This window comes from Tauraco erythrolophus, chromosome 11, assembly GCF_009769465.1.
Source record: "Tauraco erythrolophus isolate bTauEry1 chromosome 11, bTauEry1.pri, whole genome shotgun sequence".
NCBI lineage: Eukaryota > Metazoa > Chordata > Aves > Musophagiformes > Musophagidae > Tauraco > Tauraco erythrolophus.
The window spans coordinates 15,638,776-15,657,192 of record NC_141475.1 but is presented as its reverse complement, the minus strand read 5'-3'; the positions used below and the strand labels follow the sequence as shown (position 1 = coordinate 15,657,192).

At 55.4% G+C, this 18,417-nt stretch overlaps 1 protein-coding gene across 1 annotated transcript in view; it reads right to left on the bottom strand.

Moving 5' to 3' along the window:
- Positions 1-3,646: 3,646 nt before the first annotated feature.
- Positions 3,647-18,417, bottom strand: part of XXYLT1 (xyloside xylosyltransferase 1) — a 34,355-nt gene continuing 19,584 nt past the window's right edge. Inside the window, exon 4 of the mRNA XM_086618448.1 lies at positions 3,647-4,068. Within this exon, the coding sequence (XP_086474574.1) occupies positions 3,672-4,068 (397 nt within the window). The 3' untranslated portion in view covers positions 3,647-3,671. The remainder of the gene's footprint in view (positions 4,069-18,417) is intronic.

Here is an 18,417-nt window from a genome sequence, read left to right as displayed (position 1 = left end):
CGACTTTCCACAGCCTGATCTTCTACAAAGAGTTCAGGAAGACCCCTCTGCGCTCCCATCTCCTTCTCCATCCTGGAAAAACACGGGGCTCTCAGCACAAGTAGCACTTTGCTGTCAGTCTGTGGGTGAGAAGACAAGGAGCAGGCAGCCCACAGGTGAGATGGAGGAGCTGAGTAACCTTGGTGTAAACTCCACCGTCCTCTTTCACGGGCCCTGGCCGGGAGCACTACGGCCCTCCCTTGGGGGGCAATGCCCATGGCCCACAAAGCACAGCCCCAACCCTGAAGTCAGCCCATGCTGGCGGGGCTGGTCCCCTGCTCCCTGCAGCTGTGTCCCCCCATCACTGTGTGTCACAGCAGCGTTTTCCCATGTCCCATTTGCCCAGGGCTGCCTTTCGCCCACCACATCTCCAGAGGGGCCCCAACCAATGTGCAACCAGGCTCCGGAGTCCGCAGATCCCCTTTGCTACACAGAGGACCAGTGCTGGCCCGAGGACACGACACCAGCCCCTGGGGAGCTGCCCGTCAGCCCTGCTGCAGGATCATCGCTGCAAACCTCCAGTGTCCAGCAGCAAACCTGTGCTGCTTAATGCTGTCTGAGCATCTTTTACCATGCTTGTGCTAGCAGTTGCTAGTGCTGGATGCGATGGCCAGTGTCACGGGGACCAGGAGGGGAAGTTCAGGTTTGGCCTTGCGTGCCCGGAGCAGCATCTGCCCGAGGTGGGGCTGTGCAGCAGGAGAGTGTTGGAAGGTGAACAGGGATGGGGATGGAAAGTCCCCATTCTTCCAGGAATTATCACCGAAGGAAGGGCACGGGATGGCCCGGCAGCCACCAGCAGGCTGAGCACTGAGCACAGGAACTGGCTGTGGGATGCCCGCAGGGGTGCTCCAAAGTGCAGCCAGCAGCAGCACCCTTTGAAAAGGCTGAGCCAGCAGCCCCACACCGGCTGGCCCCAGGCTCCCACAGTATCTTCTGCAGCTGAGCTCATTAGTGCCTGCAATCAGCAGGGCATGAAGGGGAGATAATTACACAGGGGGCACAGCCCCGGCTGCGTGCAGGGTCTATACATAGTGCTGTGTGGGTCTGCGCTGCCTGCGATGGTTAGTCACAGCCCCGGGGACAGTGTGGGTTGGGGGTGCAGGCACCGCTCCGTGGGGAGCTGCACCGCTGGGCCATCTGTGGTGCCTGGGGAAAACCACTCCGAGCTGAATTGTTTCACTTACTACAGTTTTCCCAGCCGAAAAAACGCAGTGAGTTTCCCTATGGACTGCCTTTTCACACAGAAAAAAATGGAAACATTTTTTTTGCAAGATACCTAAGAAAAGGTTTCAACCTAGGGGCCGGGGTGGCCACATGAAGGCGTATCCCCCCTCGCAGCCCCTGGGACCCCTCAGATAGGGAAAGGCACTCCCAGCCCTACAGAGAGCATCCCTTGGCCACAGGTGGAGGGTGCCCAGCACCTGGCCCAGCTCTGGGTGCCTCCAGCCCCACACAGCCCTGCCTCCTGAGGCCAGCAGCCTCGGTGTCACCCCGTGGCAGTGCCAACCCAAACTGATCACATTGCTTTGGGCCAGCCCTGACACTCAAGAGCCACCCAGAGCTGCTCAGCCCTGGGGAAAAGCCATGTTTGCTCATCACCTGTCACTCCCCAGGCCTGTATTTCCAGCACAGCTATTTCCAAACCGATGGCAAGGTCCTGACCTGGCATGCAAGGCCCTGTGTGTCACCAGTGCCACTGCATGCCCTAGCTGGCGAGCACAGGGCTGAGTCCCCACAGCAGCATCTGGGCATGGCAGGGGCTGTGTACATGGGGCAGCCCCAGCAACTGTTCGGGGCAACCACTGGGGCCTCAGGACACACCAGGGTGGTGATGAAGCGCCAATGCCAACCACAGGACTGTGACACTGCACTGGGAAGCCCTGCCCTCTCTCCATTTCACCCAGCAATCCTGGGAAAGCAGTATGGGTGGCTTTTGGGGCTGCTCCCGGCCATGCCTTGCGGGGACATCTCCACTCAGCTCACACCTAGATCAGAGTGGGCACCAACTGAGCAAAGAGCACGGCATGTTCTCCGGGCATGGCAGCAACCCTGGCTGGCTGAGCCACTGCAAACTCTCCTCGTCCCTCAGGGTGCATCATCAGGGTGCATTGCCTGCCCTGACTCCTGCCCTGCTGCAGCCTCCCTGGCTGCTTGCCTTGCCTTGCCCAGCGAGGCTTTATCACCTTGTTTTTTTGGTGAAAACGTGAATCTAATACAGGAGGCTATTGCTTCTTTCACTAGCCTTTAGTCACCTCTTTGCAGTTCTTTCCCTGCAGATGTCAAAATACTTAAAGCCGAGCTTGTGTGCTATTTGGAAATGGATCGGTTCAGCAAATGGAAGAGGGCAGGGTTAGGGCTGCAGGCTGCATGGCAGCCTGCCGCTCCCATACACCAGCAAGAGGGAGGAGAGCCTCTCCCTCAGTAAAGATAAACCTTCACTCATGGATACAGAGGAAGGAGCCCAGGAAACTCCTGCCACACACTGCACGGGCCGTTGTTAGGTTAAGCCACACTGAAGTCCCCATCCCTCTCTCGTGCACGCGCACGTCGCACAGAAGCACGCACAGATGCGCACACACACAGGCACACGCCAGCTCGGGGTGAAAAAAGCTGGGCTGAAGGTGGGTTACTGCGCGCGTGCACCTGCTCTGCGATGATGATCTTCTCTTAAGATACGGCTTGTGTGCCGGCCCGTTTATTTGCATCGCTCACTCAGGACAGACGTGGGATAATCACAGCGATAAGCTATGTGGGGCACCACGTTCAACTGCCCAACAGATACACATCAACTACTTTTTAATCACGGCAAGAAGAGCGCAAGACCTCCTATCACACAGGACTTCAGTTGTGCCGCAGAACAACAGCCGAGCGTGTTTTACCTCTGCAGCTTTATTCTTGTACAAAAGGTTAAAGGCGAAGCTAGAAAAACGAAGCTATTGGTACACGCTCACCGAACGCTTTTAAGACAAGATAGGGCAGTAAAGCTGTTATTGCTAAGAAGAACCAACGGGAGGCTTTAAAGCTTACCTAGCATTCAATTTTTGTTTGTAAGTAACCCAATTTAAAGCAGCTTTTTAGTCTTTGAAACCCTCTCGCCTTTCTGGAATGCTTCAAAAGGAAAAAGACCTGAGGATGGTGTCTGCTCTCCAGAGAGATCAGACGGACGTTCTGCATGAGATGCAGAAACAGGCCACGGACAAATGCCAAAACGAAACTCAGCTGCCTGGCTGTGGCCTCCTGCTCCTCACCAGACAAGACAAGGCTGCGCAGCGCCCATGGCCCCAGCACCCTGCCATGTGCAAAAGAAGTGGTCGCCTGAAGGCCCTCGGCTGTCCCCATGCCCCGGTGGCTGTAGCACAGACGGGCACCTTGGGCTTGCCCCAAGCAGAGAGCCGGGAGCTGAGCCCAGGCACAGTGACTGTGAATGTCCTGAATGTCCTGCTCCAACTGCCAGACTGTGCTTTCTCCTGGAGGGGTAAGGCTACAGACAGTGGGACACTGAACACTCCTGAGATCCCTAGGGATCCCCCCAGGATGCAACAGATCAGGGCTGGCCACCCTTCCTGAGGGAAGCCACTCTGGCTTTGCAGGGCTTACTGCAGTCAGAGCTGCTTCCGGGGGCAGCGGGTGCCCTAGTCTTCAGGGATTGGGGTGTTGCAGTTCCCATGGTAAATTTTGACCTCACCCTCACACTGGAAGTACTGGTCGAATACATCACTGTATCCATGGTCCCTCCACCATGTGCAGAGCTGCCGGTTCCATGTGCAGTCAAGCACATGGAAGAGCTCTGGGTGCTCCATCCCCACCATGGTGAAGAAATCCTGGTCCCCGAGGTGGCCCTTGAAGTGGTACTTCTCTGTCAGCTTCTGCACCATGGTGGGCTCCAGCAGCTGGTTGTAGAGCTTGGATTGCCTCATGGCTTCCAGGTTGAGGAGCAGGACGCCACTGTTGAAGCCAGGTAGCCCATCGGGAGGGGGGTCCCCCACTTTGGTTTGGGGGTTCTCGCGGCGATACTGCCAGAAAGTGTGCCTGCAAAGAGAGGAAAAACGGGAACAGGGGAGTCAGGGAGCGCAGCCTGAATAGCAGCCACCTCAAGTCTGGGCAGGTCTGGACCACAGCACAGGATCTACCACCCATCCAAGACATCTCCCAGTGCTTGTCTTCTGCTGTCTGGAGGCACTCAGCCTTCCAGAGCAGCCTGGTGCTTCACCGGCTGCGGTTCTCTCCATCCCCCTGCACAGGATACTGCCCAGACCTCAAACCACTCTTCTTGCTTGCTCCTTAAGCCCCTTTGGTTTCTACCAGCATCGCTCTGGTGAGCCAACAGGACAGAGGATTGTGTGACTGCTCACATGGCTGTGCGGGGAGATGAAATCACATCCCCAGGGCCTGGGGTGAAGCTCCAGAAGTGGCTCCACGGCTGGTACATGCCAGGAAAATGTCCTGCAGTTAATGGGATCTCAGCAGCAGAGCTCATAGCTTCATTACTATTATTATTATTTGATTAGGGGGAAGCTCCGGATCAAAGATTGGCCCCAGTTTGAGGCTGTGTAAAAAGAAGGCTTGAAATAAATTCGAATGGCGGAAGTACTTCTTCAAAATAAAAATAATAAAAAAAGAAATCCAATGGCAACATCTCATTAGCTAAATAAGCGCTGCCTTCAGCAACTGCAGCCCTAGAAAGGCTCAGCTGTAGCAGCTCTGGCAGACACCATCTTTACCAGCTAATTTCCAGCTGCCAAGGAGAAGAGAGCGGTGAGAGTCTAGCAACACACAAAACCAACTCCAGAGGGTGATTCAAATGGGAAGAATTTAGACTACCTAAGCAAGCAGCCCAAAAATGTCTTTGGCTCCTTCCTCAGCCCTGGGGTGGTGAGCACACCCCACCATACACACACCACTGCTCTCACTTGCAGGAATTGAATTCATCCGTGCTCTTATCCAAGCAGCTGGGCTTGAATCCACCCCCCAAAATCACTCCCATTCAGTCTGAAAGTCTTCTGCCTCCAGGCAGCATCCTCTGCTGCAAAGCCCGGGAGCTGAGAGCTGGCTGAGCCTGCAGTCTGGGGGAGGGCAGGAGGGACCTGCGGCCCCCACCCCACCGTCTGACAGCCTGGGGATCCCAGCATTGTGCTCTCCTTTCAGCCCCAACACTTAAGGCAAAGCTACAGAGGTTTGTTTTTTTTGCAATTTGCTGTGAAGATATTGAGGAGAAACACTGTTAGAAAGAATAAGCCAAGACTGCCACTGATTCCTCTCTGAATCTGTGAGACGCCTCTCTGTGCACCTCCAGGAAACAAGAATTTGGTAGATGGTGTGGATTTAGTACCCAAAGGTTTAAAGTGGTCCCATGTTTGGAAGCTGAAGCTGGGCTAATTCAGACACAAGAAGATGCAAGGACATTAGCCCTTGGGACAGCTCCGGAGTCACAGTGGCTACTGCTCCTCTGCAAACACTTAAATTGAAATTTTTCATGTAAGAAGCTGTATTCAGCTCCAACGAGCACTAGCTCAGGGAATCCTACGGCTTGTGCAGAGATCAGACTATTAAATCCATCCTTCTGGCCTGTCCTCTGGATCCCCTGGATCCCGAGAGGAGCCTGGACAGCGCAGGACTGCGAGGAGCCTTACCAGGCGAGAGTAGCCAAGGTGAGAGCCAGGATTCAGCAGCCACCAGCAGAATTATCCCAGCAGAAAATGCAGGTCTATTAATAATGTCAACCGTGATCACCTTTTTTATTTCCTGATCCGGAGAACCACAACCACCATGCAGTCTCACCTCCTTAAAATTTTCCATTTAGATGCTTCAGATTCAAACCTCTGAAATTTCTCATTTCATTAAGGGTCTTTACACCGCTTGCTTTTGCCTGATTCGGGACAGAAAGGGTTTTTCCAAGTGCCAGTTTCCCATGGAAGGAAGGCTCAGCTTTTGAGCAGCCATCTCCACGCCTCCTGGGAAAGGGGAGCGGAGGACTGGCCGCCTCATCGGAGCCTGCGGGCAGCAACGCTCGTTTGATCTAAAGGGCAGGGAAGAGATAAAAGGGCTCTGCCCATGCAAAGAGCAGTTATGTCTTGAGGACAGGCACCAGGCCACTGCAGAGACGACTTGTGGATGCTCACAGGAAAAGGAAGGCAAAGTGCTCTCCATGCAGCATTAGAAGGAAGCTCAACCTGCAAAGACAAGACCCAGCCTTGCAGTGATGGGTCTCCTGAGGTGCTCAGGTCCCGGGGTCTGAGCAGAGGCTGGCTCAAGCCCACCTCTGCATACTCTGCTCTCTCTGCTTCTCCCTAGCAGTGCCGAGAAAGACATCCCTGTGCCCCAAAAGTGATGCTGGAAGCTGGCAGGCGGGAGGTGGAGAGCAGTGTCACAGAGGGAGGCATCTTTCCAGCTCCATAGCAGTGGGGCCAACTCCTTTCACATTCTTGCCTCCAAAAACATCCTGCCCAAGCCAAGGGATGAGATGACAGCCCCTGCAAGCAGCGACAACAGGAAAAATGAAAGTGCCCAAACCCTTGGCATCGCCAGGCCACACCAGGGCAAAAGCAGGTCTGTGTCAAATGACTCAATTTTTCAGCAAAGCCATTCCCCAACAGATTACTCGGTGATGGCTGATAAGGAGAAGGGAACAACGTGCCCTTTTCTGCACGGAGAGGAGACAGACCGACAAGCAGCAATTGTTCAGCCCTTCCTCCTGGCGCTGGCATGACGGAACGATCCTCCCCCGGCCACGCACAAGGACCGCAGGGGAGCGGGGCCGGGGGGAGGACAGGGCTGTCCTCGGGGAGCAGTGCTGGGGCGAGATCCAGGATGCGACGAGCTGTGGAGTGCTGACAGCTCGGGAACCTGCTCGCAGCACCGTGACACAGCCCTTCCAGTGCTGGGCTCGGGCCAACTGAGGAAAAGGTGTTCTAGCAGGGCCACCGGCAGCATCTGTTCAGCCTGGGTTTCACTCAGCTTTTGGCCTTCTAACTGTAACTTTCAGCTCCCTCCTTCTCCAAGGGCTGGGACAGATAAGAGCGTGGTCGACAGGCACCTCCACTCACCTGGAAGAGGAAGGAGCTGCAGGTACGAGAGCATCACTTTCTTCAGAGGAAACAGGGCCGGGCAAACACAGCAACCAGCTGAATGGCTAACCCAGCCTGCACCCCGTGCTGCTCTGCCCTGCCCGCCATCGCCCTTGGCCCCCACCTCAAATTCTGGCAAAATGGGGGAAAATTGCGGGGGCTTGATGAGCGCACTGTCAGGATCCGGGGAGGGGCTGGGCTGCCAGGGGTGCAGCCCCCCTCCAAGGCAATCACTTTCCTCTAAGGAACTGAAACCCTGGTTGGATGCAGTGGAAATGTCTCCCTCCTCCAAGCCTCTGGAATCTCCCTTGGACCAGGAGGTTCAGGGAGGGCCGCCCACCTCGGCTCCAGGTGCCCTGCTCCCCGCTCCCCCAGCAGTGAAAGCCAGGGCAGGAAGGCAGCCCGGAGATGCCGGCCACCGCCGGGATGCAACGGGGCAGGAAGCTGCTGGCGGAAGGAGGGGAGGAGAAAGGAAGAGGAGGCATTGCAGGCTTTTGTTAACCACGCTGGCCCCTCTAGACGGGAGGGGAGAGAGGTGACCCTGGGCCCCCGACTCCACAGTGGGCGCGGGGGAGCTGTGTGGGGCCGCTGCCGCAAGCGCCCGCCCGCAGCCCTGACGGGCTTTGCTTTGAGGAGCTGTTTATAAACAGAGCCGGCGTGTGCTAGGAAACATCTGGAGAAGAGCATTTCCAAGCATTCAAACGCGGGGCCCAGGCAGCCCAGATAAAAACTCCTGCTTCCACCAGGACTTCCCCTGCTGGCCCAGCGCAGGGCACTCCGGCCACACCTCCCTGCCTCGCCGGATGGTGGTCACGAGCCCCGGGCTTGCAGAGCTGCCATCGCATGCTCAAAACGCCTTGCTGGGAACAGCTGCCAGGAGAGAAGGGACCTCCACCTATCAGCTGTATTTTGCAGGTCCTTCTTTTGCTTTCATGCACAGCAAGGGGCAAATCCTGGGGTGGGTTTGGACAAAGTCTTCCCCCATGAACTTCCACTCGTTTACTTCAGTTCTGGGTTATGGGACAATCATGGGATGAGCTGGAAACTGCTGGTAAAGCAGCAGGGTGCCCCTGCTGGCAGGAAAGGCAACATGGAGGAGTTACTGCCAGCTGGGTCACCAGTGGCCGCACAGGCAGTGGACTGGGCTTGTGCGCCTGTACCCACCTGAGATGTTCAAGAGGATGCAACCTTGCCACACCAGCTGCACGGCCACCGCTGGCCTTGCTGATGAGGATGCGGATCCTGGCCATGCAGCTGCATCTCCAGAAATGCAGACAGCCTGCAGGATCCCCTCCAGGCACTGCAGCCAGGGAAAGGAGGAGCCAGGTCAGAAAAAAGTGAAGTGAAACCAGATGCTGGGCCGACCCCAGGGCTGCTGCGGTCAGAGGATGCTTCTGGAAGGGTGCAGGGTCTCCGAAAGCCACCATGCACGTGCATTGCACCAGCCTGAGCAGCATGGTACCTCGGCAGGGAGGATGCACGACCTGTCCCTCACCAAAGGGGAAAGTGAAGCCAACAGCCACAGGATAAACCCACAAAAATAAGGGGTCTGTAAGATTCTGGATGCAATAAGCATCCTCGGACCAGTAAACTCCTTGCTGGGGCTCACCAGTTTGCTCCCACCTCTTGCCAGCGCTGGCAGAGTTTGGGCCAGCTGCCTGGGAGGGCAGGGCAGGCAGCAGTGGCAAGCCAGCACCTCGGATACGCTTTGTCACCAAGCTGCTCCTGCGAGGGTCAGGGGCTGGGGGACCTCGAGCCCCATACCCAGCCAGCTGGGCACAGAGCTCCTGGCGCAGAAGGGAAGCACGGGCTGCTGTCCCTCTCCGTGCCACTGTGACAGCAGCCCTGCCAGCCCAAACACCAACAAAAACAACAAGCGCACACTCTTGCTACTTCTGAGTATGCTTTTTGGTCCCTGACCCAGAAAGCAGACACTGGCAGCGTTATCCCCAGCAGCAGCTGCTGGCAAACACCGCTGTTCCTGTCCAATAAGCAACAAGGCAGGAGCATGCCGTGCTCCTCCGCTCCGTGCCGCTGCCAGCACTCCCCCGGGGAGGTCAGGAGGACAGGGCTGTGGCTGTGGCTCTGCCAAGCAATCCCTTGCCGAGCTGCCCATCTGCTGGTGCCCAGTACCTGCGGGGCCCCGGTGAGATGAGGAGGCAGATGGGATGGGAGCCCCAGTGGGAAGCATGCAGCGTCCTGATGGGGATTGGGGGTATGCATTTGAAATGGAGGGGGAGAGAGCAAACAGAGGGGGTAAATAATTGTAAAGTTTCTGGGGACAACAGATACAGGCTCAAAAGCAACCTAGGTCCCACAGCAGCACAGAACCCTTCAAAGGTGGCTTCTGTCCTGCCTGGAGGAGAGGGCACAGGCAGCAGAGAAGGAAGAGTGATGGCACAGGGATGACTCTGTCCTCTGTCCAGGGGATGACGGTGGCTTTCCCTAATCCTCAGCAAGCAGTAAGAGCACAGCCAAGAAACCTCCCTGCACCCCTCTCCTCCTCCTCTTGACCAAGCCTCCCTGTGGCAGGCAGCTGCCATCCCCTCACCACCACCCTGTCTGACTGAGATCAACCCTCAGGAAAAGGTCGTCTCCCCTTCCTCCAGCTGCCCCCCACATCGCTGCGGTGAAGACGGACCCTTCGAGCTTCTGCCGCAGCCGGAGGGAGGCAGCTGTCCCGGGGCTGCACCCAAACAGGATTCGACCCACGCTCCCCCTTCCCGCTCTGGTACTGCCCGGCCTTGGCCGCACCAGCTCAGCCCTGCTCAGGAGGAGGCTTTGCAACAAAGTGGCCCTTGTTGGTAATTGCTTGTTTCCCATGTGCAAAGGCTAAGCCCCTTAAGGAGCTGGGTGGCAGGTTCAGTACCAGCCCGGCCCAGAGCACCTTAGCTGAGGCTGAGCAGCTTGTGTAACCCGGGAAATCCCAGCTCCGTACTTCTCGGGAGTATGATGTGTCCAGTGATGTGCAACGGCATCACCAACACAGCTGCACCCCCACCCTGCAGGGGATAATGTCACCCTGGGGCAAAGCAACTCCAATTCCCAGCCCAGGACAAAGAGCAGGATGCATTGCCGTGCACACCAGGACTGTCTTGTTGTCCTCCGGTGGGTTCAGGGCAAGGGTCCAGCTCAGGCAGGACCTCTAGCCCTCCCCTGGAAAAGGCTGATGAACCAACAAGAGTGAGCTCTTCAATGAAGACATCACTAATTCCTTAACAAACTTCTCACGTAATGCACAAATTATGTCTGTACAGCAGTGGTCTTTACTAGAGCATGGTCTGCATGCCAAACTTTTAAAAGGCTTGTATTTGAAGCAGCAAATTGATTCTTGATGATTACATTTAGCAGTCCAAAAATGGGCACACTTAAATAGATTATTAGGAGCAACCTGGGAATGCAGCTCACAAGCAAAACCTTTCCCTGGGATACGGATTTTCAAGGCCAGTCCCCCTCAACATCTAAAATTTTGCACCCCACTCCAGTGCTAAAATCACTTTCTGAGTAGACATGGGACAACACATCACTCTGCCTGGGTTGCATCGGTTTCCCTCCCTCTATAGATCAAACGCTCGTGGCACAAGCGGCGGCAGTTTGCTCTCAAAACACTGCATGCCTAATTATTGCCAAAATGGCAGATTTCTGTGACAACTGCGAGCAGAGGCTGCTCCGGCAGCACTCTCCTGCCTGCCTCAGAGGTGCGGGCAGTCTTCCTCGGCCACCCTGCCCACCGACAGGGCTCTTGCGAACAGGGGAGATGCTCTCCCTTCACCTGCTGCTGTGGGGAGGAGAAATAAAGGGCCTCCAATCCCCCATCCCCATTTGGGAGTCCTGGCTGTGGGACGCTGTGCTGCTGCAGGGGACTCCTGGCACGGAGCAGGGCTGCCACCGAGCTTCAGAGAGCAGGAGGGTGTTGCGGGGGCCCTTCCAGATGATTGCCAGGAGCTTGCTCCCGCGGCCCCAGCACCACATCGCTCTGGAAAGCATCCCAGCTATGCAGCAAAGCTTCTCGATTTCCTGCTACCGGTGCAGGTACTCCCATCAACCCTGCAGCGTGCTTCCCAGAACAGGGAAACAGACCCAGAGCCTCTGCTCACACCAGTTCTGCTAACACCGCTTTGCACAAGGCAGGGGAACTTATTTGCCCCCTGCAACGCCCCCATCAGACAGGAGGACACCTTCCAGCTCCACCTACTGGAGAGGGCAGCTGGGATGGCCCGAATAGCTGGAAAACAGGGTCCTCCAAAAAAGTCAGTGGTGTGGGTTTGCAAAGCAAAGCATCAGAGGGGACAAGGCCAAAGAGACTGCCGGTGCAGACCCTGCAAGAAGCTGTGCTACTGGGCATGGAGAAACTGGTCCAGCAGCTCTCAGAGCTGATGGCACGGTGCCATGGAAAAGGCAATGTAAATCCACGGGGTCAAACTGGGCTCCAGTTTTCCAGATGCCCGAACAAACAGGGCTTTCCTGGTTTGCCCAGAAGCATCAGTTTCCTGCAGAACACCTGGGTTTGCTCCTTTTCCAAGACAGTGAATCTGGTTGAAGTGCTTTGGAATCACAGGCTTAGGGCGGGTGCAGAGGCTGGAGAAGGAGCAGCAGAAGCTGCCCACGAGGAGAGACGGCCACTTCTGCCAGCTCCAGAAGATGCCACCAGTGTGACACCTACTTCTAGACACCAAAACTGAGACGGTCAGGAGCTGAAACGGAGAAGTTCAGCATTTAAGACAAGTGCAGGTATGGTAACCAATACATGCTCACCTGACACACCCTGGACTTGCGTGCTATGACCAACAAAAAACCTCACAGCAAAGTCACAGCAAACTTCTCAGGCAGCCCTTGCAAACGAGGACCACCACCCACATGTGCTCTCTGCAGGACAGCAAAGTCCTCGAGGGCAAAGCTTGAACCCATGCTTGGAGAGTCCTGACTGCCTTACCCAAACATACACAAGTGTCTTGGTTGTTGGAAAAAATAACATTTGTGATGTCCAATATCTCAAAAGGGACAGCTAATACTATTAATACTACTAATAGTATTCATGCTAATCGATGCACAGTTGTGGTTGTTGGATCTCGTCAAATTTATTTATCGTTTTTAAATGAGGTTTCAGGTTTGGTTGGTAATGGGAATAAGTGCAACGGGTCCTACATATTAATGATGTGCACGGATGTAAAAAACAAAACTCTTTACCCTTCTGGATAATTTTTTAATCAGAAAGTAATGCTGAATTTCTGAAATCAATTCTGCTGCCACTTCCTTGCAGGTTCTGCGCGTTCTGTAATCTTGGCTGCTTCTTGGCAGCAATTGCCAAAGAATTCCTAGAACCGCTCCCCCCGCACACCAACCAGCAGCACTTGCCACAAATCAAGTCAAAGCCTCAAAATGGTTTAAAATCCAAAGAGCGCAAGGTCCGGCTTGCAGGACTGTGGGCAGGCAGCAGCGGTGTCACCACGCCTGGCTGGGCACAGGCAAGGCAAATTCTCCTGCCTTCACTGACGGAGGGGCTTTGGAAACACAGAGCCTGCTCCCTGCTCCTGCAGGACAAAAGCCCTTGGAAAAGAGCAAAGTCTCCAAATCAGGGAAACCTGCCTGCATGAGGAGCCCACTAAACCAGGCGAACTCAGGCAGGAGGACCTGCCTGCTAGAGATGGTTATCTCCAACTCCGGAAAGCTCCATCCCAGGCAACAGCCCACCTGCACTGCTGTATCTTACAACCACCACCACTGCCTCAGCTGATACTCAGGGAATCCAGCTGCCCCTCCTTGCTCAGAGCCGTCAGCAGTACTTTGGAGCTTTTTTTAGATCCCAAGAGAAGGTACAGGACGTACTATCTCAGCACAGATGCGCCGACAGCACAGCCTGGCTGTGGATTCAGCATCAGCCTGCTCAAAGACCAGGATAACTCCGTTCCTCTTCCAAACATCTGACAAACTGACTTAGCACCGCTGCCGCTGAGCTCCCAGCAAGCATCGAGCGCTGCAAGTGCCGTGCCTGCGGGCCTGGAGGTTGCACAGGCTTGCTTCCACTCAGTAACGGGCTTCTCAGGGTTATTTTACCAGCTCTCAAACAAACAAAACCCATGTGACGGAGCACCCAGCACACCTACAGCAGCTCCCACACAATCACAAGCGGAAACAAAGCTTTTCCATTCTACAAAATAGTGTCCTGTTCGAGCTATCCCTAGGTTTACGGGAGAAACAAGTGCAAATGGCCTTGCAGCCATACAAGGACTCAAATGTCCATCCTTTGCAGTCTGTAGCTGTCCCTTTGATGTACATATCCTTTCCTGCAGGACAAACTTTATAATTTCAAGCACTGTGGATTCCCAAGACGCCTCCAGCTTTTATTATCTCCTTGTCACAGGGGACAGCAGTGAAGATCTCACCCAACAGCAGGAGTGGAGGCAGCAGCCACCCTTTCAGCCCCAGCTGCATGCATCCTTAGACCTGAGAAGGTCTGGGACCGATCCTGAGGTCCACCGTCACAGGCAGCCAGCAGGTACCTTCCTCCCATCCGTGGCAAGAGGATAAAAGCACCCATCTGAGGACCTGTGGGTCAAGTCCTCCCCACTGCCAGCAGACCACTCCTCTCCAATGAGATATCCATGGTGAGCGATATGGGATCAGTGCTGGGCAGCCCAGGTGGTGCCTGCAGTGGTGGGCATCCAGAACCAACCGCCACGTGGCAGTGCCAGTAACCTCACTGGCACCACAAAGGAAGCAAAGAGGCCTAGATGGTCATGGGGATGGGAGCAGGGAGCACGGTGCAGCGCGCTGGTCCAGGGTCAGCTCGAGGCCGCTGAGAGCAGCTGTGCAATCAATACGGCTGTCCTGCTTCCTCTTGCACACCACCGGCGTGACCAGAGGGATCTATAACCAGGAAACTCAGTAGGAACAGGGTTTAATCTCTGCCTTCCGTAATCAGAGAGTTTTCAGGACATTTTTGGGAGTGTTGCGGTGTTTCTCTACTCCATTCATCTCAGCCACAAGGCTGCTTTGAAATGGGGTGGCTTCTCCCTCCGGCACCCGGCAGCGCTGAGCCGAGTCAGGCTGGCATAAAGGCCCCCAGGGAGGTCTAGGCTGCAGCAGCATCCACACGTGGATGCCTTCACTGTGCCCCAGTGGAGACCTCCACTGTGCCCCATGCAGCCTCTGGAGCTCATGCGAGGTCAGGAGGCTGACCCACAGCAAGCCGTCTTCTCTTCCCCATCACTCAGACCCATCGCAGCTGGGATTGCGGCTCCAGACACTCCCCAGGCCAGGCACACACTCCACACATGCCCTGGGGACGGTGACTTTGCCTGCCAGCCTGGTAGGTGTCCTGCAGGCTGCATCTGCCATGCTTGCCTGCATGTTTCTTAGCAGGGCTAAGAGCACAGGAGGGCTTAGACTTCTCAGTTTGGCCAAGATCTGGCACGGAAGGCCCAACATAAATATTTATACAGAGCATCATCACCCGCCCTCTGCAGCCTGGTGAACAAGACACTGCCAACACACCCGAGTAGCTGAAATGCCGCAAGGGACAACAGGATTTTTAATTAAGGTTATGACTCTGCAGAAGCACTTCTTGTGCGGAAAGCCTTTCGGACCAGGTGAACCTCAGATGCAGATTTTAATCTTTCCATCAAAATCATTCTTGCTGAAGCAGGAGCTCCTGGTCTTGGCCGTGGTGTGGATCCTGTGCAGGCAGACACATGAGCAGGCATATGTCAGCACTGGGAAGAGGCTCTGCCTGCAGGCCAGCACACAAACGTCAACCTGGCAGGAGGCATCCAGTGCTGCCACAGAAAGCCCACAAGCATCTAAGAGCCTGAGCATCCCCAACACCCCTGGCAGCCCCTTGCGCGACAAAGCCCTGCCTATGACCCCATCCACAGAGGTGTTGACCATACCTCGAGTCACACATCAGATCCAAAAGCTGCCGGAAGGACAACTCACCTGACCCATAGGCAGAGTGCAGATTCCTCTGCTGCAGCTGGAGACAAGCAAATCTGACACCAATGGCTTTGAACCCCAGACCGACTCCTGCACCCGCTGTGGGCTCCTGCAACCTCCCCGCTCCGCAGTCAGGACCCCCTGCCAGACACTGCCCTGTGGGGCACGGTGGGGCAGCAGATCTGCAGGGCGATCCACGTACAGCTTCAGCAGGAGCCACCACTCTCCACAGGCCACTCCAGCCCACCCTGAGCCACCTCGAAGGGCAGGCTAGCCCCCGGCTGCGCAACAGTTAAACCCCAGCATTTTCTTTGCAAGAGGGCCAGGAGATCCTGTTGCTTAAAGAAATGCATTTGTCCAAGACAAACAGCAGCCGGGCATTGTTTCAGCATGAGTCAAATGAGTGGAAATGCTCCTGTGTCATCCTGTTTTGCTGTCTAGAGGTTTCCCCCTACCTTCAGGATGTGCAGGCAGGCTCCGCGACGTTTCCTATTTGCTGTTCTCTTACTCCTCCATTTCCCGCAAGCGCCTGTGCCCAGCACTGCTCCATGGACCAGCGCAGCAGCCCGAGCCTTGTGCAGCCCCGGACCGTGCCTGGAAAGTGCAGCCTACAGCCAGCCAGCCAACAGGCAGTCAGTGAGCACAGCATCGCCTCCCAGAAAACACTGCATCACTTACAAAAGGGTGCCAGTCTTCACCCTTTTAGGTTCTCTGACAAGCCAAGTAGGTAACAAGGATCCAACACAGCCAAGTGGATTGATGTCCATCCATGTTCCCCATCACTATGGAGATGGGAAGATGGCACCCAGACCCTTCCCAGCCAGACCAGCTTACCCTGCCCCTCGGGTGCCAGTCCACAGTGCTGAACAAGCTCAGGAAAGCTCTGCTTGCTCTCCCCAAGCTCTCTGACATTTTGCCCCATGCTGGCTAACCTGCTTTTAAGGCCTCGGTGTTGAATGCGTGCTGGCGCAGCCATGGCTCACAACCACACAACTGCTCGCAAGGGTGCACCCCTGCTGCTGCAGAGTCACAGCCCCACTGCGCAGCCCCAGGCACCACGTCCTGCTTGGAAAGCACCTCCTGATCCACTGTGGGAGCAGGTACCAGGACACTGGCATCTCCTTCGGCTGCAAATCCAAGGAAATCACCTTGCTGCCTTTGCTGGGAACGCTTTGAGTACAAAGAAGCAATGCTGGGATAAATCCCCCTGGTCAGCGCTGGTACGGTAGAGTGCTGCGCGAAGCGGGGAGGAAAACACGGGTGGCAATGGAGAGACCCCACCATCGCCCCGTAACCCTCTTCCACCCCCACAACCACCTTCCCAACTGACGCTTCAAGCCTGTGCACGTGGCAAGTCACATGGCTGGAGCTGGCACCTCTTATTTCACACCTAGAATCCGTTTTTATCTTGCTAAAAGTATAAAAATAGCAAAGATTTTTTTTTTTTCCACAAAGACACTCAGGCTTCGTCAGCTCGCATTTGCGTCTGGAAAGCCTTTCAGCAGCGAGGTGTGAGCCCCGCGGGGTGGAGGGCTCGGCGGGAGGGCAGGCTGGCGTTTGCACAGCTTGCCCCACGCCGGGTGATCTGGCGACAAGAAGGATCAGGAACTTGTTTTCACACGAAGATCAAAACAGCACAAGAAGAAAAGCACAACATAGCCCGAAGTGACCCAGAACGTCAAAACTGCAACAACAGAAAGTTCAGCCTAAAAATGCAGCCTTGTGAGGGCTGTCAGCGCTTGGCGTGTTTGTCCCCACCGCGGGCGGCAGGACTGGGGAGAGCACAGCTTCGACTTGGGTCAGATATCCAGTGCTCAGCCCCACAGTCCCGTGCCTCGTTCCCTGCTGTGCTGGAGACCTCTCCCTCCAGCAGAGTGCCCCAAAGCTTAACTCGGTCCCCTCCAGGCATCCCGCTCCCTCAAATCACATTCAGGCAGCGGAACACCATCCCCGCTCCCCAGCTACGTGTGGAAATAATGCAAAAGCGATCCCTGCAGAGACAGAAACATGGAGTCATTCCACTGCGGACTAACTGCAGCCAACAAACGCTTAATTTATCCCATTACAGGCTGCACCGCTAACGAACGGGACCTGCTCTGCTGGGCAGTGCCGACTGAGGCTGACAGTACGACACAACCCCACGGCCGCGCTCGCTGTCACAGCTCCCTCCATCCTGCTTTAAGCTCTAACAATTGGATATGATTAACTGGGGCTGGATTTACCATTCTGGGCACCAAAATCCTTCCAGGACACCCAAAGCGGATACAGGAGCCCTCCATGCTCCAAGCGTGGTGCCGCCCTATGGAGATGAGACCTCAGCGTCCGTGTTCCTCTGGTTCCAGCTTTCCCTGCCAAGAGCAAAAGCCAGGAGGGGAGGTGACACTTCTGCCACAGGCACAGAGCTGTCTTTTTCCAGTCCGGGAACAGTTTGAGCAACCAGAAACGCTCTCATGAGCATGCTATCAGCTGGCTTTGACTTCTAGGAAACGATCAGTGGTGATTAAGGACCATCAATCTCCTGCTCATTAACTTCTCTCTATCCCCACTCTCATTCCATCCGGAGGGACATGCAGCAGAACGGCTGCTCCAGACCTTTGCAGCTCGGCCTTTGCCCAAGAGTGCCGCTGGACATGTCTTAGGAGGTTCAGTTATTGATCTCACTACTGAGGCTTTCAGTAGGGAAGGAAAAGACATACGGAGCTCTTAAGCTTTTTTATCTTTCTCCGAGAACATTTCCACTACGATTAGCAAATCTAGCCCAGCCATCTCAGATGCTCCAACTCTGCTCAGCTGAGAAGCCATTAAGGCATCCTGAGTTGATGATCTGATTCACCCTGGATTAAAACAAAACCCAAGGTTCATCCTTGGAACAACGTAGGCTAAACAAAACCAATTTCTTTAAGCACCAGCCTGGAAATGTCTGTGTCCCTGAAGCCCACCGGTGACCCGTAAGTGGGAAGAGCTGGGCCACTCCTCAGCGTGTGGCTCCCACTGCTAACTGCCACCACCAGCCAGTACCGGCGGGGGGACCACAAGTCTGAAAAGCAAGTGACCATGGGGCTATCCTCATGCTTGCAAGCCCAGGTCACCAACAGAGTTGCCCGTTCAGTATTCCCTGGGGAAATATTTCTTCAGCAGAAGGTGCACTGACACTCCAGGGACCCGGAACCTCACCGATGCCCAAACTCAATGCTCTGCAACATTCACAGCCAAAACCTCTGAGCCCCAACGTACAAATTGATGCTCCAGAATGCAATCACAGCACCTCAGCAGGCACGGCTGGGCAAACACACTTCTAGCAGATGTGGAAAAATCCAGGTACGGATTTTGGCACTGATGACCAGGAACTTGGCTCTGGAAGCCTTGTGATGGTGCGTGAGAA